Source organism: Xiphophorus hellerii, chromosome 16 (assembly GCF_003331165.1).
Source record: "Xiphophorus hellerii strain 12219 chromosome 16, Xiphophorus_hellerii-4.1, whole genome shotgun sequence".
Lineage (NCBI taxonomy): Eukaryota > Metazoa > Chordata > Actinopteri > Cyprinodontiformes > Poeciliidae > Xiphophorus > Xiphophorus hellerii.
The window spans coordinates 20233536-20255509 of record NC_045687.1 but is presented as its reverse complement, the minus strand read 5'-3'; the positions used below and the strand labels follow the sequence as shown (position 1 = coordinate 20255509).

The 21974-nt window shown below is 43.3% G+C and overlaps 1 protein-coding gene across 3 annotated transcripts; it reads right to left on the bottom strand.

The window, feature by feature from the left end:
* Positions 1–1846: 1846 nt before the first annotated feature.
* tcf20 (transcription factor 20) lies at positions 1847–20890 on the bottom strand. 3 transcript variants are annotated; one of them, XM_032586603.1, is made up of 6 exons: positions 20321–20889; positions 9717–17567; positions 7590–7683; positions 7427–7476; positions 7210–7307; positions 1847–3385 (listed from the first exon to the last, which is right to left on the bottom strand). In XM_032586603.1, exons 2-5 carry the CDS (start codon positions 16614–16616, stop codon positions 7248–7250), a joined length of 7104 nt encoding a protein of 2367 aa, XP_032442494.1. In that variant the 5' UTR covers positions 16617–17567; positions 20321–20889; the 3' UTR covers positions 1847–3385; positions 7210–7247. The 3 variants fall into 3 exon arrangements, with proteins under 3 accessions (XP_032442494.1, XP_032442493.1, XP_032442496.1); XM_032586602.1 differs by having other exon boundaries at positions 7413–7476; positions 20321–20888; XM_032586605.1 differs by lacking the exons at positions 7210–7307; positions 7427–7476; positions 7590–7683 and having other exon boundaries at positions 20321–20890.
* Between the last annotated feature and the right edge of the window lie 1084 nt (positions 20891–21974).

Below are 21974 nucleotides of genomic sequence, written 5' to 3'. Positions count from 1 at the left end.
CACATGTGGAAATATGCACTAAACAAAAAAGTGTAAAACAACTGAAAATAGCCCTTATATTCTAGTTTCTTCAAAGTAGCAACCTTTTGCTGTGATTACTGCTTTGCACACACTCTGCATTTTCTTGATGAGCTTCAAGAGGTAGTCACCTGAAATGGTTTTCACTTCATAGGTGTCCTGTCAGGTTAATAAGTGGGATTTCTTGCCTTATAAATAGTCATGAAAATAAAGAAAACCCATTGAATTAGAAGGTGTGTCCAAACTTTTGGTCTGTACTGTATATATATATATATATATCTGAGCTTAGAAAGTATAAATTTCGCTAGAAAAAACCCCCTCAGTTTTGAGAATACTCAATTAGTCGAAGATTTTTTACATTTCTTTTTTTTTGGCAGAAATGCATTTTCCCCCCCTACCTACAATGGCCCTAACATGCTGTTGTAAATCAAAGAACCTGTGTGAATTTTAAAAGTTTTCAAATGACAACTCCATGTATTAAGGCTGCGGCGTCCAAAGTGCTGCCCGGGAAGCTTTCTTGCAGGACCCTGGATGAATTTGTGTGGCCCTGGACCACCGTTCTAGAGTGAGGCCAACACGACCTCTCATTTTGTTCCAGATAAATGCAACAAAGCGGCAGCTGACAAAGTCTGTTGGCACCTTAACCTGAACTGTGTGCGTTGGTCAAGTGAGGTCAAGGTTCGTGATAATTCTGGTAGAGGATCTGTGAGTCCGTGGGTGCGTTTTTCTTCAAATGGCTTATGAAACTTTAATAGAGAGCGTGGCGTCCTCAACTCCTTGTAAAATGAGATTTCCATCAGAAATCAGATGGATTCTACTAGAAATAGAAAAGAGTTGTCTCTGGGTCTTCCAGAAGAGTAGTGATCTAAAACGTGTGTCAAACTAAAACGTTACTTACATAAATATTCAGCCAAATGTCCTCCCAATTCTTATGTTGTCTGTCTAGCAGCAGAAAATCTGCGATTATGATTGCAGAAAAAAAAAAAAATCACAAGAAACCCAATTGTGAATCCTGGAGGGACTGATCAATGTGAAAAGATATTTAATTTTAAGAAGCACTTATCGAATGCAGAGGCAGCTATTTATTATTCTTTTATCCGTTTTTTTTTTCTCTTTACGGGTTTTATCGGTACATTCTGGCACAACCGGCCCTTTTGAGTGCATTCATGATTTTGAAATTGGGCGAAAATGAAAAATAAAACAAGTTTGAGACCTTCGCTCTAAAACAAATCAATAAAGAAAAAGGCTCCACCGGTCAGCTGCGTGATCTAATAAAACGTTACAGAAGACCCGAAGCTGTTCCGCTCGGAAGAGACGGTACAAAGTATTAACTAGTTAGATTAAAATCAGCTTAATCTGTCTTAGACGAATCACATAAAAAAGGTTTTATAGTCTGTAACACAAACAACAACCAAAAAAAGAAAAAGGAAAACAGCTTTTCTGCTGCATCTGCCACGTCGTCCTTGTAGTTTTGTTCCCGGATTATTTGCATCATCCTGCCGGTTTGGGAAACAATAAAATGAGCGTTAAACTTGAGCTCCATTAAGGCTTTCTCAAGCCCTACGATTGTTTTCGTCCTTTTGAACAAATCAGCGCAGGACTGTTTAACTATTGCCTGAAACCTGCGGTGAATGCCCGTCCTGGGCTTGCCGCAACAGGTTCTTTAGACTCAACGGTGCGTTTGTCAGATCTTCTATGGAGGGTGTAACTGTGTGAAACAGGCCCTGCCTGTCAGCTGGAAACATCGAAAGACATGGAGGGGAAAGAAAAAAATCAGAGAGAGAGAGAAAAAACCCGCACAAATCTGATGGAGAAGGCTGAAACAAAGTTGAAGCATTTTTAAGTGTATTCATAATTCATATACATATTGACAGGTTTCTAATACAGCATGGTTTCGATAGTGTAACTGTCTTTCAGTTTGACCTTTTTTTTCGTTTGTTTGTTTTGTACAAGAATAACAATAAAAAGTAATAAAGACAACACCATGTATGACTCACTTTGAAATCTGATGGCAATGGATTTTGGATCTTCCGCTTCATTTGCCGCTGCTTCACTGAAGTGGGAAACCTCTCTCGAACGTACTTGGTTCTGGCTCACTTTGACCAGGACAGAAACGGCCGGTCGCGTGGCAACGCGCGTCCAAAAGCTTCGGGTTCCGTCTCGACTTCGAATGTTTCGCCAGCGTACGAGGAAAAAGCTCCCCGTTTCGTCCTTCATGTGTCCTCCCGGTTAGAGACGGCAAGCAAAGCCTCGGTCCATAGTGTTATCTCGTCCTCTTACAAGTCTCTCTCTCTTTGCACATTATGAACGTTCTGTTCTTGAAAAATAAGACTGTCCATCTGATTTTTTTTTTTTCTTTCTCTTTTTAATGAATACTATCTGTACCGTAAAAACCCCTGTGATGAAAAATAAGAACACTTTCCAAAAAGGACCAAAAAAATGGAATCAAAGACCCAGATATCGGCATTTTCCCCCCCACCCACCCCCAGTCCCACGCGCGCGCGCACACACATCGCTCGCTCATTCACAACTTGGGTTTATTTTTCTTTCTTTTTCTTAAAGGCAACAGATGTCCATTCTCCAAGGCAATAATGTCTTTGTGGCAATCTCGACCCTGACATTCCAGACATCAGACGCTCCGGCTCTTTCCTTCTCCAGGAAAAGCGACAGAAAAGTATAAAAAAATAAAAATTCCAACTCGGGTGTTGATTGAATATAAAGCGGCATACATCCATTTTGTTGTCATAAGTAAATACTGACGAGGATACAAAATAATGAGGATTAAAGTAATAACTGCGATCATCCTAATACCATAACATAAAAACACTAAACTGGTAAAATGACACCAACTCTCCAAGAACATCTTTTGTTTTTGTTTGTTTGTTTGTTTGGGTTTCGACACCCAACTTGCTCCCGCTACATCTCTTCAAAGCAAACAAAAGGATAAAAAAAAGGTAAATGATGATGCAGAAAATGATAAGCAAGAGTTTAACGCTTTATGTTGTCTGGAAAATCAAAGAGAGCCTAGAGAAGAAGCTTGTCTCTTTTTGTTCTTTACAGCGAAATCCCTCCGTCAGTCTCGACGTCTCATTTCGTCCCCGCTTCGATCGCTGTAGTTTGTCGGGGGTTTTTTTAACGGTTGTGTTTAGTTTTTTTTTTCTCAGCTAAGTTCCTCTGTGTTGTTTCTGCTTTTGAGTAAAGAGCGATGACTCTGGTAAAAATGGTTTGCTTTCTCCGTTGTCCTGTGAATGTAAGTAATGCTGATTCAGTTTGAGAAATTGTACATTCCCTTTAGTCGTTCTCCTCGACGAATCCCTGTCCGGTCTCTTCACATTTCCCCCCACCGAGGCCTACTGTCCAAGGTACCCTGTGAAGAGAAACAGTAATTATCAATCGCAACGTTTCTATAGAGCGCCTTCCAAAAGTATTCGCACACATGTTGCCATGCTACAAAAACAAATCTGAACGTATTCTATTGGGAACTTGTGTAAAAGACGGCGTAGTTATGAGGGAAGACATTTAACTATACAATTTGTGCATAAGACTATATAGTAGTGGTGTTCTTTCCTCAACTCAAGAGGGCCAAAAAACCAGATTGGCATGATCTGTGTGATGTCATCAACAATCAACAACGTTCATAAATGACTGAGAAACTAAATCTGTTGAATAAGTGCTCAATATGAACCCAAACAAATAATATATCACTCAGCTAAATTACTAAATATGTGTAGGAGGATGCTCTCTGGATAAATAAGTACTCCTTCTAGGTTAGAAATGCCAACATTAGGCATGAGGTTTTATTTATTTTTATTTTTTAAACAACATAGATTTGGTTTCCTTCACATTCGGAGCCAGCTTTACGTCAAACATTAATCGCTGCGGCAGCTTAAAGTGAGTTAGAAGCTCATTAACAGCCCGTCTCAAACTGGTGTGAAGCACGGTGTCATCTGCATAAAGACGCACTTCAGGAGAATTCATTCCTCCTAAAGTTATTGATAAAATTAGAATTTGAAAATCTTCCATCTGCTTAACAACACCCAAACATGGAAGTAAAACATTTCTGCTTCCTGTCCGATGCATTGTTAATGTCACTGTTAGGTAATCAATCAAGTATTGTTTCATTTGATTTTACATTTTCAGAATCTCAGCATGAACTAAACCCAATTAAACCCTTCAATTGAATCAAACGGTGCTCTTAGTAATAAGTGTCCGAATGAGTTTGTGGAATTAGAACCATCGCTCTCAGGACGGAAAACAATAATAACAATTAAAAAAAAACTTGATTTCTACTTTATTCAGAAATAAAAAGTTAGCTATTTGTTACAGAAAAATAAAAACGCGCCTTTAACAGCTGGTACATCCTGACATCTGATCCCTAGACAGACGGATCAAAGCTCAAAGTCGTGTAAAAAGAAAATATCTCAACTACTTTAAACAGAATTTACTTTTTTTTTAGGTTGTGGATGGGGAGCACAGGAAAAACAAGGGCTGGGAAACACTTGTTTAGATCAAAGAAAATTCAGGTTGATGTTAAAAGTGCAACAGTTAAAATCTACTCCTGAATCCAACCGGGACTCATGGCGAGACTTTAAAAGAAAATGGATTTTCGACAGATGTTTTCCACTGAACCTAACTGAGCTTGAGATCTACCGTACATAAAAAGGAATAGGCAAACATTTCCATCTTTAGAAAGCTGAGAGATACAACCGACTGCCTTGAGGGAACTGCTCACCAAAAACTACGTAACCCTTTCCCTTCCAGTTCACAAATATGCACCACTCTCTGTTGGTCTATCACCTATAATCAGAATTCATTAAAGTTTGCGGCTGTTGCATGATGTGAAAACATTCAATGAGGAATGAATACTTCAAACTTTCAGAGGTAAAACTGAAAGAAACAAAAAGGGATGCGCCCCGATGACAAAGCCTGAGCTGTACATCGGCTTCATAAAACCTATGTCAACAGACAGAAATACGAGCTATACTGTATGTGGATTGGTTTCCATGGAGACTGGTTGGTTTGAATGTGAGGGGGAGGAAGTGACAGCGAGCGACAGGAGTACAGTTACAAAGGTGAGGGGAGCAGAAGAATGAAAAGGAGTGTGGCTCGTGCAGCAATGAGCTAAATGACATAGTTTGGGAGGATGAGGTATGAATGCACCGATCCACTTTTTTCACTTCCGATACCAATACAGATATCTGAGGTTCAGTATCGGCTGAAACTAATCCGATACAGAAAAACAGTGCTGAATTGACAAAAGACGTATTTTTCCTTTTAAACACAGACAGAAATGCCCTGAATTCACTACTTTATTTGCTAACTCTGCACCAGTACAGCACATTTAAATACACCAATTGCTTCAGAAGTTTGGTCAAACATGTAACAACAAAAGAACTTTAATTTGTTCAGTCAGTCCAATTAGGAGCAGAGCAACCAATGTAAACTGAATAAAGAAACTGATAAACTGGCTGACTACCGTGGTCAAACATTCAAACAACAAACTGCAACAAACCTTCGTTCAAATGGTTCAGAAAGTGCAATTAGGAATAGGAATAAGAATTGCTCAGAGCACAACGTGTTCAACAGATCTGCCCTTGTGGATCAGGCACACTGTCACCAATAGCCAATCTAAAATTTGTTTCAATATCGGCCCGATAACAACCAGTCTAAGATAATGAAAAAAACTGGCAATAATGAGGAAATACTGCCATATTTATTGGCGCCCTGGAAAAAGATGTCTTTGAGGCCTTGAAAGAAATAAATCTCTCTCTTTTCCAACAAATATGGAAGCATGCTGTGTGCTTTAACCATGTGACGTGTGAAAATTTACGATTTTATGATCAGATTTCCCGACCGTTTGAAGAGAAACAGGCCAACAACATCAGAAATCTTCCACCATGCTCAACACTAGGCATGAGGAGATTTCCACATTTTTGGATTGTTTATTAAAAAGCTCAATTACCAAACCACAGAGTTCCACTCGAACTCCCCATGTTTATGTTTGTGACGGAAAAGGATTTTTCCTCGCAACACACTCATCTGATTGGTATTTAGATATCATCCGATCGTTGCTATGGAGATGTGGTGACTCCAAGATGCCACTTTGGAGGTTTCTTTCACTGCCGTACATTCCTCACTCTGCATGGCGATGAGATAAACATCCAAGTGGTCGCTGGTTAAAGAAATGAGTCTCTGTGTCACGTCATGTCTGTACCCCAGAGCAACAGGAAGTCATGGGTTCCTAATCAGAAGTTACATGATTTTAAAGGCATTATTACACATAACAAATGTGCAGAACAAGATTTTCTTAATTTTGGGTTTTCTTACCCGTTGAATGAATGTATTCAAATTAAAGGTTGGATGAAAAAAAAAATTTTTTTTTTTTTTATTCAGACTTAGGAAGGTGAATTTCTTTTTACTTTCCAAGTTTCAGGAAGAATAATTGTTTCCTCGGGTTTCTGTCTTTCTGTCAGATGACCCTACTGTGACTGTGGTAGTCACAGTAGGGTCCTAAGAAGGCTAGTTAACCTTCTAAGGTCGTGGTTCTGCACACACACTCACAAACTCTAACTAACACACTAAAAGTCCAAAAGACTCACTGAAAACTTCCCTAGTAAAATCCAAAACGTCACTGCGCTCCTCCCGTTTCCAAAACTCTCTCCAGAGCCCCTCTCTCACCACGTCCATCACTCTACCGTGCCAGCATACTGACAAAAACTTTTTCATTGGTTGTTGTAGAAATGTGGTGCATTTGAGAAAATCGAAAAAAAATTGGTGTCATACTGCATTTAAGCACTTAAAATTATGGCGAAAATGATTGATCCCAAATCTGGTTTTATTTGGAAGTAAATAAAAAACAAAACCAATATAAAAACACTACTTTCATAAAGTTTAAAGTCTGTGCTGTCCAACCAAGTTGAAATGAACACTTGGCATGCTGCCGTTTTGGTTGCAGTAGCCTTTTGAATGCATCACGTCACGCCCGCCCCAGCGAGCGGACATCGACCTTAGAGGGCTAAGCTGCGCCTTTAAGTAAATCATGCAAAAATCTGAGAAAACAGAGAATTTATCATTTTAAATACAACTTATTGGAGATGAATAACTTTCTGTTTAGGTTTAGATCTGAGCCACGTTCTGCGATTCAATAAAAATGTAAAAAAAAAATCTGGTACCAAGTTAGTGTTGACTTACAGCTCCCCAAATCCGGCTCCTCCTTCTCCCAGTTTCCCTCAGCCTCTCCCTGACTGCTCCACATACACTGGCTTGGCTGGCCGGATGCTCTGGGTAAACTGGATTAATGGGGAGAAAAAAAAAAAAAAAAAGGTCACGACAGTTTTCCACGTGTGGGAATATTCTAATAAACGGATTAGTGAACAAGGCAGAGAAAAACGAACCTCTCCTTCTTTACCTTGTGCTTCGGACACCTCAGCGAGAAGTTATCTTCATTCAGAGAACAGTCTGAGTAAAAGACAAACGGATGCCAAAAATGAATGGGGAAAAAAAACCCCAAAACACAATGGTGCTAAAAGAAACAACAGACTTGGCTGTATGTATTTCATGCACCTCCTCACCTGCTTCAATAGCACACAGGTAGTGGTAGCGGAGCGTGCAGCCTTTACTGTAGCAGCCCAGCGTCGAGCCAACCATCTCGCAGAACGAGCAGCTCTGGTGAATAAACAATAATCTTAAAACTGGCAAGTGACCAACAGCTTTTAACAAAGCTCATACTAGATATAAAGTTAGGGCTGCTATAAATATGCTTTATTACTTTTCCAGCCTGAAGTTTTGACATTTGCCATTAGTTCTAAATAGGGGCGCACCGATTGCAGTTTTACGGCCGATCACAATCTTTAAAACATCTGATTTGCCGATACCGTTTTTTTTTGTTGTTTGAAAAGTTGCTAAATATAGTGGCACATTTGCTACGTTGGGAACAGAGGGGTGACTATTGTTAACCATCCGGGTCCATCAGTCAGCCCTCTCTCACGGCAGAGCACAAGAGGACAGTGGCTGATTTTCAGACATTCGAGGAGGGAGCAAAGATTGATGGATAAGATCGGTTTCACATGTAAAATTGGTCGACCACCAAAATGAAGGAAATCGGGGCCACTTCTTTGGCCAGACAATTTATCGGTGCACCCCTAATTCTATTAACACTTTCAGAGTAAAAAACATTTACCATAGTTGAGTTTTATGATCTGTATGTCCCAAAAATCTTCTACAACAAATCTGGTCTATTTTAACACCTATAACATTTATAGAAGCAGGCAGCGGTTTTCACATATAGAAGTAAAATAAAAAAAAAATAAAAAACGAGTTTCAGCTATTTTTCTTGCAGTGTCTGGAGATCATTTCTAAACAAAAAACAAAAATGTCTCATTAAGTTGTAAAAGTATCTCTCTCCTAATTATTTAATATTGATTGCACAATAGCAGCACTAGTAAACCTCTCTCATGGACTTTTCAATTTTTCTTTGCTTCTCTTAATGAGTTTTTCTATAATCTGCATCAGATTGTGGATTTTTTTTTAATTTAGAATAGGCTAAAGTAATAAAAAACAATGGTGCTGAAGGAAACAACAGACTGGCTGTATTTCATGCACCTCCTCACCTGCTTCAATAGTAGGTGAGGTAGTGGTAAGTAGTGGTGTGCTATTGAAGCAGCACACCACTACCTGGTGGTGTAGTCCCTGTAATGATAACTATAATCATTTTTATCCCTGAAAATGATTACAGGGATCTTCATGTCTGGTATTCACACCAGAAAATGCAGATTCTTTAAACCACTGTTTGTAAATTGATTCTTTTACTTATCTATTTATTTTTTTTGTTTCTGTTAACACACACTTTTAAATATATATATATATATACAGTACAGACCAAAGGTTTGGACACACCTTTTAATTCAATGAGTTTCCTTTATTTTCATGACTATTGACATTGTAGATTCACACTGAAGGCATCAAAACTATGAATAACACATGTGGAAATATGCACTAAACAAAAAAGTGTAAAACAACTGAAAATAGCCCTTATATTCTAGTTTCTTCAAAGTAGCAACCTTTTGCTGTGATTACTGCTTTGCACACACTCTGCATTTTCTTGATGAGCTTCAAGAGGTAGTCACCTGAAATGGTTTTCACTTCATAGGTGTTGCCCTGTCAGGTTAATAAGTGGGATTTATTGCCTTATATGAAAATAAATAGTCATGAAAATAAAGAAAACCCATTGAATTAGAAGGTGTGTCCAAACTTTTGGTCTGTACTGTGTATATATATATATATATATATATATATATACATATATATATATATATATATAAACTGTGTCACTGATTTGTTTATTTGGAATTTAAATTACTTTTTTTATTATTATTATTTAAATTTACCTAGAGGCCAAAAATGTAGTACAAAAAACATAAAAAATCCAATATTGACCCATCTTCAAAAGCAAAACGATTGACTTGGACATAAACCTACCTTTCAAGAGGAAAAACAAAGAGAAAAAGATACAATTTAGAAACAAGTTTCACTAAAATATTATTGTATATTTTATTTTTTGTTTTTTCCTTCATCTACCTATGATGATGTCATTGTTATGAAGCATTTTGGTCACTTGAGATTGTTGTAAATGTCCCATAAGTAAACGTTGACTTAACTTGTGGCATACAGTAAAAAGGACAAATACAGCTGATACTCACAGTTTCTCTGGCTCCATCTAGTGCCTCCTGCAGGCCGTACAGTCTCCCATTGACGAGGTACACTCCACTTGTCCACGCTATACATCCTTCATGCACCCACAGCTCCTCTGGGTCCATGGGCATCTGTGGCAGCTGTGCGAGTTGTGCCAAGGGCCCCAGGGAGTCCAAGGCAGGCGGAGGGGGCTGAAAAGGCAGGGAAGCCTTGCTGTTGGATGGAACCATCCGAGGGGAGTCCTCGCTGGACTTGTGTCGCCTTTTAAAGCGGGGATGTGAGGTCAGCTTTCTATGCTGAGGTCGCTGCTGAGTGTCGTCTGTCAGCTGCTGCTGCGGCTTCTGTGCCTGTTGCTGCTGCTGGTCGCCTTCAAGGTCTGGCTCTCTTTTAAGCTCAGGGATAGGTCGCAGATCGGGGCTTTTCTCCCATGTTAAAGGTGTTTTGTTGCTGAGCTTTCCGGGCATATACATCATCATCATCATCTCCTCTGTTGGGGCTGTGAAGGCAGTTCTCTCTGCTGGGTTTGAGCAGAAATTGTCGTTCTCAGATGAGGGCATGTTGAACTGAGCGAGCCGTGTTGGTGTGACTTGAAGTGTACTCAAAGCGTTCGTGTCTAAATTTGGTCCAGTTTTGTTTGGGCCTGTAGAGGGCTGACACTGTCTGATCTGGGGCTGGTTCTTGGGGAGCTTTGCGGCGTATTCAGCCGGATAGTATGGCCCGTAGAGATCTCCAAGATGTTTGTAGTTTGCCCATTTCTGGCACAGACAGCACAGCAGGCGCCCGGAGTGATTGGTTTCTGTGATCACAGACCCTGTAACGACATAGCCAGATGAAGGAAGTGCTTTGCCCGACTGAAGTGTGGTTTCCACCTCATCCGTCTCCCTTTTCTCCAACTCTCTGTCTCTCCGAGATAACTGGGAGTAAAGCGCTGAGGTCAGGAGCGAATCAATTCCAACACCTCCTGCTTTTCCTCCCGCTGCACTGCGCTCTCCTCTCATTTTGTCGTCCTCGGCGTTAACAATAGTGCACACAGCTCCGATCTCAGGTATTTTTTTCTCCACATGGATGTGAGGAATAAACAGGCCTTTTCTATTTGGATCTGGGCAACCTCTGTTTGTGCTGAAACTCCCCGTTGCCCCCAAAGGTGCATCTGGCTCATCTTTAGATATGGGTGGCGCCGCAGGTACCGGTGCTCTCCTCCTCCTCCTCTGCCGCCCCCTCGCCTCCAGCGCCTCGCCGTCGACTTTCACGCCTCTGCGTCTGCATCGCACCTGTTTCGCCTCAGTCTCTGGCTGCGTGTCCTCACTCTCGACGTCGGCTTTCACCACTTGGGTCAGAACAGGGGGGGCTATTGGAGGAGTGTTTGTGTTTTCTGACAGAGTGGGTATAGTAGGGGTTGATGTGCTGCTGGGAGTTTGTGTTGCTGGTGGGGTGGAGGCAGGCGCTGGGGTTGGAGGGGGTGGAGTGGTTGGAACTGGGGGAACACTTAGAGCTGTGCTCTGTGGTTGGATTTGAGCCTGGGCCTGCACCGGGACTTGGGTTTGAGCCCGTTTTTGCTTATTCACGCTTCCAACGGGCCTGCCCTTCTTCTTGCCAGATGGGAAATAGCCCTTGGGCACAACATTCTCCAATGGCTTTGAGTCAGTCGGCGACAGACTGGACCTTCCAGAGGACATCTGATGTTGTCTGTTCAGCATGTGGCCTTGGTGGGGCGGGGTGGTCCCGTAGTAGTCGCTGCCAGGGTAATCCTCAAATCCCATGCCAGATTCTTGGAGTTTCTGTCGAAGGAGGTTAGCAGCAGACTGCTCTCCCCTTCGAGTCTCAAGCTGCTGGTATGTGTTTGTAAAATGCTGAATGTCCGACAGGGCGGATGAAGACGGAGGCGGAGAACCCTGGACCGGGCGGGGAAGAGGTGGGGGAGGAGGTAATGGGCCGAGCAAAGCAAAGTCTTCCTTATCACCTGATGCAGACGCCACGGTGGCCCCTAAACCGAAGTCAAAGTCTTGCTGCTTGACTTGAGACGATTGATGGGATTCACATGGGAAGGAAGATGTGGGTAAAGGCCCGGTTTCATCAACTCCTCTAAATGGAATCATGTTGTTTAATGAATGACTTTCATCCATGTAACTATCCTCTCCTCCTGCAACCCTGGGGAAATTTGCCAAGTCTTGATCCTGTGACTCATTAAACGCTGGGATGTCTGAGTGCAAGAAACCAGGGTAATGATTTGACTCATCATCGGTAGGGGCTGCTGGCTTTTTAATATTTGGGGTAATTTTCTGCACTATTGCCTCCAGTTTCAAGCCTCGTCCTTTTCTGGCAGCCAAAACCTTGGTGTTACCACCTGAAGGAGACAGCGGTTGTAGGAAGCTGTTCTCACCTGGCTGTGGGGAGGAGAGCCGAGGACATGGCACCTCTGTGGTGGATGAGTCATCGTCGTTGTGATGGCTGGGCTCAGACTGAGCTCCAGGGGAGTGATGAGAGTTTGTAGCGGCTCTCTGCTGAGGTGCGTCCTGGAGCAGTCTTTTTGCAGGAATGGGAGATATGAAAGAGCGAACCCTTCTTCTTAAAATCAGGGGATTTGTGTCTCCGGAACCTCCGGTTTTTGTTGGACGCTGTGGCTGAGTGGTGTTTGTGTCTGAAGGAGGCTTAGAGGAGATGGATGGGGAAGGTGGGCAGGTATGTTTGGCCTCCTCTGTAGCTCCTCTGGATTCCTCGGATTTGACAGCATTGTGGCTGTGAGTCAGTTGTGTCGGAACGTGACTGTGTGAAGCTAGAGGAGGAGGGCCAGGAAGAGGAGGAGGTTGGGCTCTATAGTAGGCGTCTCCCTCCATCATCCGAGCGCCCTCTCTCCTAGGATGTGTAGACTCCCATATTTTCATATCATGGTAAGGATTTTGATGATGCACTGACTGAGTTTTGCTCGTGTGTTCAACTTGGATGTCAGCCAGTGGGATTAATCGCTGTCTCTGCTCTGACTGGTTAACCTTGTGTCTCCCAGGAGAAGATCCATGCTGCATCATCATCATATCCTTCGGAGGCCTGTTTATGGCTTTTACCCACTCACTAATGTCGTGAGGAGGGTGTGGGGGGCCACGTGGATGCGGATACATTTGAAGTTTACTGGTGGATTGAGACTGAGGAGGTAAATGGTGAAAGGGATGGTGAGAGGAAAACTGCAGATTACTCCGTGACATCACGTTGTCTTCTCTTGAGTCTCCATATTGGTACGGAAATGTACCACTGCTGCCGGACGAAAGATCGACTCCATGAAGATATGAGTGATGCCTTGTTGGTGAGGTCAAAGCAGTCATGCTCACAGGGTGTGAGGGCATGGGGGTTATATCGACAGTGCCGCGCCTGTAGGGGTCAGCACTTACCCCACTTGACAAATGAGGAGGTTTAGAATGATACTCCGCCTCAGATTGACTGCCATTATTCTCATTTTGTGAATTTCCAGACTCTTTGTGCACCATTTCCATTTTCACTTGCTTTTCTATAACATCCTTTTTACTGAGATCACTTGGTGCAGCTGGAGAAGAAAATGGTTGTTGGATCACCGAGGCTGCACTCTGACTTTTCTCCCGTTCCTTTTCTTTCCCCCCCTCCCTTTCTCGCTCTGGTGTGCTACGTCGGTTCGGCGACACGTCGCAGATGACGGATCGCCGTTCCGACGGGGCTAATGTGGATCCTGATTTCTGGGGCTCGGTTTGAGAAGTGAGAGTTAACGGTTCCGGCTCTTGCAAAAGGAGCTCTTGTACATTAGATAATGTTTTTCTCTGCGGCATAGAGAAGTCAGATAAGTTGATGTGTTTAGCTGGGGGCTGCTGGGAATCTACAGTCTGTGCTAAATGGCTCTGGGACACACCCGTGTCAGGTTTTTCAGCATTTTGAATAATCTTAGCATTAGAGACCTCTGACTTTACTAAGGACTGAATATCTGTGGCAAAATCCGGATCACTTCCATGTTTCTGATTTGTGGTCTTTACAATTTGAGCCGAGTAAGACAAACCCTCAGTGATGTCAAGTGAATGTCTAGATGGAAACTGCTGTGGGGCTTGATGACGTGCAGGGAACGTCTGCTCCTGTCTACTATAGCGTCTGTCTAAATTGTAACCCTGAAGAACTTCTTGCAGGAGACTTGGGAATTGCTGCATCTGTGAGTTCTCATCCTGAGCTTTAGACCCCACCCCATGACCTCTCTTCACTAGCATCTCAACCCCAGAACTGGACCCATCTTTTGGATGCACATGACTGTAACCGACCTGCGAGAGCTGGTATCCAAAGAATCTGGGGTTTGTTTCCATTACAGAGCCTGTGCCGGCCCTCACTCTGTTTTTTATCGACAAATCTGAGCCATATGTTGATTCTGGGTAGCTGTATTTATGCGAAGCAGTTTGGGGAGGATTCGGAGACCTCCCACTGTTTGACTTTTGATGATGGGACGAATACAGACTAAGATCTACACCTTCCTCCCCATTATGACTGCTTGCCTCTTTTAAATAAGAGAGTGACATTCTCTCTTCCACAGAGTTGTCTTGGGGATGCTTACTTTTGTCAGTGTGACTTGAAACAATTACACCAACGCTACTGATGTTTTGCTGTTCCTCTAATGCCTGTTTTTCTTCCTCCTTGTTAATGTGCGACTTGGACTCTGAGTGCAACATGCTTTTCTTTTCCTGGCCATTTTTTGCACTCATTCCTCCATCTTGTTGCATTTGGCTGCTGACCTTCTGTGTTTTCTCAGCTGCTGCTTCACTTTCCTTTTTAATTTCTCCACCTCTATGGTCATTATATGCCAAACCAGTTTCTGGGACACAATTCTGTGTTGTGGCAGGAGGAATATTGGAAGAGGAGGAGGGGGATGAGGAAACTGGTGGTGCTGAATGTAAAGTTAGACTACCTTCAGAGGATAGAGATCCTGCTGATGAAGGAATGTTAATTTCTTTTGTTTTAGTTTCTGCTGCTTCTTTTGACTGTGATTCGAGGACGAGTATTTTAACATTACATGCCTGTCCAGGTTGCGTTTGGGTTGGATTATAGCTCGTAACTTCAGACCCAGAGCTCGCACCACTCACCTGCCTTGCTCTCCCCCGCTCCCTCTCAGCCAGCTGCTCCTCTGGCTCCACTTTGGTCCCAGACGGGGCTCCAACAGGTAGCAGAGTTGAGTCTTCCTCTGCCCCGTCACCAGCTCTGACGTCTTTGACTGTGCTGCCGCTTGAGGCTGCACTTAAATTCCGGCTCCTGGGTTGCGATGGGGGCACACAGTGCGCCGCGTGTGGTGCTTGCCCGCCGTCTCTCTTCTTGTGCGAGAACACCGTGTCAGTGAGGAGCATGTGCTGTACTGTGTTCGGTAAATTGGCTACTTGGGAGCTCAAGGCATTGAGACTGTTCAGACCGGCATCCTGCATTCTGTCAAGAGAGGAAGTGGAATAAACAGAAGAGCCTTCCTCTCGGGATCCCTGGCTCATTTTATTTCGACCCACTGGAGGTAGGCTGCTCCCCCCAACTGCGCTCAGGCTGTGAGCTTTGTGGCTGCCACTGCTGCCGCAACTACTGACGCTGCTATTCGAGTTGGGTGTGGGACTCAACTGAGGTGCGGTCTGCAGTAGCCTACTGTGGCCAGGGCCGCTACGGGTGCTCGACATGGGAGGGCCGTGATTTGAGGCATTCCCAAGTGCCTCAGAAACCCCCATTAGAGGGGAAGGAGAAGAGCTACAGCTGGGGGAATGAACTGCAGAGGCAGCAGGGGAGGGGTTTGATATCGGGCTAAAGTTTTGGTTCATTTGAGTTTGCTGCGCATTAGAATGCATAGGGGATTTGGCTATTTCTTGGGAGGATGGCTGAGCTATACTTGGGTTGGAGGTTTGATGATGTTTTGCAAAAATGCCGCCTGCAGGCGGACCCTGGTGAGGCATTTTCAGAGATCCGTCATAACCAACCCCTAAACTGTGCTGCGAGTTTCTGTGCTGTAGTGTGGCTTGCTTGTGAAGTGAATGAGACTGTGGGAGATATCCGGAATAATTCGAAGCTGGGTAGCTCTGCTGAACATTCTCCACAGGGCCCACGTTATTAGCAGTGCCTGTACTAGAGACTGAATTGGAGCTAGTGTTGACACTTGGGGAACTGTTGACTTTAGGATCAAAGCTGCTGTTTGCAGCTCCATCCAGATATCTCTGCAGAGGTGGGCTGTACATTCCAGATGACCCTGTGGATGCTCCCCCCTGTGGAGAGTAATGGTACTGTGGGGTCATCCTGTGCCCGGAGTGTGGGTAGTTTCTTTGCTGCTGTGCCTGGTGGACAGGAGGAAAGCTCTGCCCATGTTGGCGCTGTTGCATTTGAGAGCCTGGAACTGACTGCATCACAGGGTTCTGATTCATATTGTACTGATGGGAAGGAGAGAAGGCTCCAGCAGCGCCCCCTGAACCGGCACTAGAGCCATAATCCACTGGGTATGGCGACATCAGGCCAGACGATGTAACAGAACTGGATCCAGGATGTCGATACTGGTGAGGTATATGTCCATCGATACCGGGGTACCCAAAACTTCCCCCATAGCCCATCCCTCCCCTCCTATGTCTGTCTTTTCCACCCATTGAAAAATAAAACTCCATAGCCTCCTTCCTGTAGGGGTTGTTATTGTTACCGGCGTGGACGTTACCCTGTGTTGGCGGAGGCTCCAAAGCTCCTCTGTTCCTCACGCCGAACGCAAGCATGTGGCTGGCTTGGCTCGGATGGTGGTGGCCTCTGTGAATGCTCTGCTGCTGCATCCCGACGTAATCTTCCATCATCCTCGGAGAGATCTGGGGCTCCACTGGCTGAGGGGGATACGGCGGTCCGCCCACGCTCCTCCCGCTGAATCCAGGAGGGATTGAGGGTGGAGCCGGGCTGTTGGAGAAATTCTGCATTTTTTCCCCCCGAATTCAGATTTAAAAAAGGAAAAAAATCTGTGAGTGTAAATAGAAGGGAATGCTTCAGACTGAAAAACTGGCAGGCTTATGGCAGTAACCATGAAGAGAGTCAACAGCCTGGCAGGAAAACAAGAAATGGTAAAAACTATACATTTATATCACAGATATCAAAATCTCCTCCTCTGGGGTTATTTGTGGAACTCTTTGTAGTTTTATCAGTGACCAGTAAACCCCAAAAAACAGTTCAGCGTGACTGTTGATTGTTTGCTAATCTCCAAAGTTTTCAGGAGATATGCAGAGATGCATTAGTTCATTTCCAAAAAGCGAAATTTGTTTGGCACAGTGAAAGAAATATCATGGACTTCCACATGGCCAGCAGGGATTTTCTTCATACGGATAAACTCCACAGACGTTCCAATCCAAAAGTAAAAATTCAAAACTTCAGAAACAAAAGTCTCAAAAGACACACGCAAGTTGCTCTGTTGCAGTGATCCTTTAGCTCCTTCTTGTGTGCGACTGTCTGTGGATTTGACTCACACCTGTGTGACACAAAACCCACCCGGAGAGAATCAAAAAGTCTAAACAGTGATCCTCATTAATCATTCCAAAAAGCAAAGTCTCCATGGATAGTCTAGTCAGCTTTTGGGTGCCAGATGAAATTATTTTTACACTCATTTGACCGGTCGATGCATTTGGTCCCTTTTGCGGTACTCTTTTTTTTTTGGGGTGTGTTCAGACTTCTCTGAAGGCGGCCGTGCTCTCCCGGCCGCCTTCAGCATTCAATTTGCTGTTCTTTGTCAACCGTCATTTAACTTCAAATAGCTCCACGGCAACAGTTTTCCAAAACAGGGTAATCCATTTATTCCACCTCAGATTCCATCAATTCCAGTTTGGGTTATCTGTAAATCCGCACACAATACAGCATTCAGGTTTCCATCAGATGTTGGCCTGGAAAACAAATGAAAAAAGAAACGTCAAAGGACTAAGGAAGTGTAACATTCTTAATTTTCAATTAAACAGAACTTGAGGAATATTCTAATATGCATTATAAAACAAGAGATTTTAGCTGAAACTTTGATCATTTTTATCCGATTCAGATTTTGGGACTTCGTTGAATTCTGACCTGCTGATTCTGAACCATAACACATAAGGTGTTGTTCGCTCACTGATAAGAGTTTTGCTATTGTAATTCAACAGAAAACGTGTGAAATCAACAATTAACCCAATTTTTGCATAAAAACATCAGTCCCAGACCTTTATCTGACATGTAACAACAATCACCCAATCAGAGCCAATTGTTCAGGGAATTTTAGCCAATTCCAATCTCTGGCCAAAAGGTTTGAGCCTCTCCACAGGTATCAATAATGCATTTAATAAACTATTTATTTATATTAATATTTTATGATTTTTTAGCCCTCCTGAACTTGGGATGTTTATTTTATTGCTGAAGCTTTACCTATTTAATATAAACAATCAAATATACCTAAAGATGTTGCAACTACACTGCCGTATAATTTCAGCTCAATAACAGGACGCAGTGTTTACTGAAGCAACAATGATATGAGCATTACCACATGGCACTTATATTACCCATTCAAGTCATCACTGGATTTTAATTTAATATGAGCACTGCATTAAATTCCTGCTCGTATTTTAATATGCACTGTGAGAGTGTTGCATCTGTTCTTGCTTTAACAATACATGCTCTCGCCGTCTCCTGTGGCCTATAGCAAACAGATTTGTTGGAAGAAAAAATAAAATACAATTTTTAAAAAGCTGGGGATTCATTTTAGCCGACAGAGTAACACATCCGCAAAACACTCGCTTTTATTATGTAAACAAATAACCTTGTGAAAGATCCGAGACAAACTAAAGTCCTTATCACATGTCCAATACTGGGACTTGTTTTGGGAGATAGCTGGAGGCAGGATCGCACCAGCTTTCATGGGGGGGGGGGCGGGGTCAGTATCTTTAATTGCCATTTGTGAGGACAGGCCTCTTCATCTGCTTCAACTGCATTGTAAAAGTGTTAGTAGTCCCCCAATACAACTGCGCGTGGCTTCTGAAACAAAGGCCACTCTGTAAAGAGTGTGCTGCTGAATGCAAAGCATGTGGTAAAACAGGGCCAGGAAGGGCTGCAAGCCCGAGCGACAACAGCCAATCAATCAGAGCGGCGCTGCGGCTTGGACCGCTTCGTTTTGATTGCGTTTGATTTCGGAGCGCAAATCTGAAGGACAGCAGTTCTGGAGGAGTTATTCATTGATCACAACATCCAGGGTTTATACTAATTTGTTCAAACCCCGTGTTGAAACTACATAGCTTTTCAAACTTAAAAGTTTTCACTTGATTTTGGGCAAAACCTTCAAAAACAAGAAACTGGCGTATGACTGACGGCTGGATGGATGGATTGACGGACTGATGGGGGAAGGGATGGCCAATGAATAGAAGGACGGATGGATAACAAAAAAATGGACAGAAATGATGGATGGATGTTTATTATCTACATAAAAATGGTTGAGAAACAAATAATGGATGGCAAACTAATAGATAAATGGCAGCAGGATGAACTCAAATTTATGGCTAAAAAACCCCAGATAACAGATGAATGTATAGATGCGTGGATATTGAACAGAGGATAAATAATAAACATATGGGTGTGGATGGATGATCAACTGAAAAAAGGGGAGAATTGTTTGATGATGATGGACAATTAAATCAAGTACACTTCTTAGAACAACCTTTATGTGTCAAATAAGGCAATGGAACATGCAACAAACTGTACTTTTTTTTTTTTCCCATTTTCTGTTCCCGTTTTCCCAAATTTCAAAAAATTGGATAACAATCAAATCGTAGCCATGTATTCCCCTTCCTGTTTAGGAACCCTAAACATCTCATTGTGTACTACCAGGCAGCAGCATTTCCAGCCCACAAAACAGTGCAGCAGCAATAAAAAAATACAAAAAAAAATATGTAAAAAAATCTGGCTGTCTCAGTGCAGCCTGTCAGCCAGTCAATCATCAGCAGAGCTGCCTAATTGATGCAAACAGACGCAGTGTTATTGCAGAGAATGAGCCAGCGTTAGCTCTGGTTTGTTTGTAAGGTTTGTCATACTGCCATCAATACCACATTGGGGGGCTTCTTGCACTGCAGATGTAGCGGCTACACATTAGCCGGTAGCAAAGAATACGCATTACAATTAGCTTTGTAGTGCTGCTGCCTCTTTTAGCCTTGTCAGGTTAGCCCTAGCTAAAACACCTCAGATATCTCCAATTAAATATGCGAGCTAGCCACGTAAACTGTGAGCTAGCTAAGATGGAACCACTCGATAGCATCCCTGAGTCGGTCTGTTTGTGTTTATTGCGTTATTACAAAGGCCACTGCACACAAAACGTATAGTTAAAGCAGGCTAAAAAGGAGCAGCTACTGAGAGGTGATTAGGTGCAGATGTTACTCCCTCGGAAATTACCAGAGCCTCTCAGTAAATGGGTTAGCTAGCAGCAGAAATAACGTCTCCCAACAGGAGACCTGCCGTGACTACCGCGTTACAAAAAAAAAAAAAACAAAACTGCCGTCTCGCAGTCTGACTTTTAGTTGTTGTTGTTTTTTTTCCCCCCCTAAATAAACACAGCAAACGTTCCCCGGAGGAGAGGAGAGGAAAGTCAGCCGGAGAGACGGGGCTAGCTAACACTCTGAAGGCATACCTGGAAACGCAGCAATACAAGGCCCCTCGAAGAGTGAAAGGCTGTTTTGTGACAATCCCGCTGCTGTGGCAGGAAACCCCAGCCTAGAGTCGACCGCTCCGCCGCTTTCCCCCCGCAGCCTTCCGAGCCCAGACTACCCCGAACCAAGCGGCGGCGGCGAAGTCGGGGGCCCCGTCACGACACCCAGAACCCGGGCCTTTTCTTCTTCTCTTTCCTTTTGTCCTTACACCTCCAGAAATGATGAGAGCGGAGCTCAGTCGGGGTGCCTGTGGGTCCCGTAACCAGCGAGGTCCATACACCCCCGCCCCCTCCCTGCTCTTGTTCCCCTCTCTCTCCCCCTCCGTTCACACACCGCTGAGGTGCTTCCACCTATGTCCAACTAAAATGAAACGCATCGCTTTCTCTTCCCTCAAGCCTCCTTCAACGCGCGCAGACTGTCCAGACGTGCCTTCCCGTCACTGGAAATGCACTTCCATTCCTCCATCAGCAGCTCCAGATATTCGCTTTCCTGTTTTTCTTCTTCTTCTTCTTCTTCTTCTTCTTCTTCTTCTTCTTCTTCTTCTTCTTCTTCTTCTTCTTGCAACAGAAAGACCGCCTTGAAAATGCATACACACTCATATTCCTGCACACCCCCCTCCCTCATCTGTCTCCATCACATCCCTCCACCTTCCCCTCCTTTCTGTGAAGCTTTGGCTTTTTCATCGATCTTGGCGTATTTCTGCCACAAAATCTAAATATTATATCAGTGCTTACAGATGGATTTTTTTTAATTTTTTTTAAAATTTTTTATTTTTTGCATAAGCATGCTGTTTCCTCTGCTTCTTTGTTCATATTTCATGTCAAGTGAAAGTGAATTAGCCTGATGAAGGCACCAGGGTACAAAGGCAATATGGAGAGGAGTCAGGACTGAAAGCAATAAAAGAAGGTTATGTCTGTAATGAGCAGGGCAACAGATGGAGGTACGTTTGTGAGGGAGAAATACGGTGCACTGGTTTGAGGTTCTAAAGATAGCAAAAAATAAAATCTAACACGTTTTTAGAGACGATAAAAAGAAAAAAAGGAAGGGATTTCCGCCGACACACTTCATGTAGAAAGCTAACAGAAGAAGAAGAAAGAATATGTCTGACTCTGCTTTGTATTTGAGTCGATGACATCACGAGAGGCTCAAGAGAACGGAGCTGATCAGCTGATGCTTGTAAATATTATAGCAGATGAGAATCTGACAGATTTCAACTGCTTAAAAGCTTTCGGGTTTCATTGGAGCTAACCCTGCTCGTCTGATGGCTCTGATGGACCACAAGTAGAGAGATATTGGGTATAATTGACTATAACCATTGACTGACTGGTCTCAAATCCAAAAATCAAATAAAGAATGAATTTAGACAGTAGGATTTCACAAAATACAATATACAGTAGTAAAAAAAGCACCTGGACCATCCCACAATTATCCCACAAATCCTGCTCAGGGCTACAGTATGCAACTCAAACAAAATAATGTTTTTTACATATTTGTTCAAAGTCGTGAGCGCTCCTGGTCAGAAACAACCAGTCAGAGCCAGGAGGAAGGTCTTCGTTAGCACTGCTTAATGTGCAACGGTCAGAGAAACAACTTACTGGCTAGTTAGCATCAATGGCCATGCTAATTAGCCTTAGC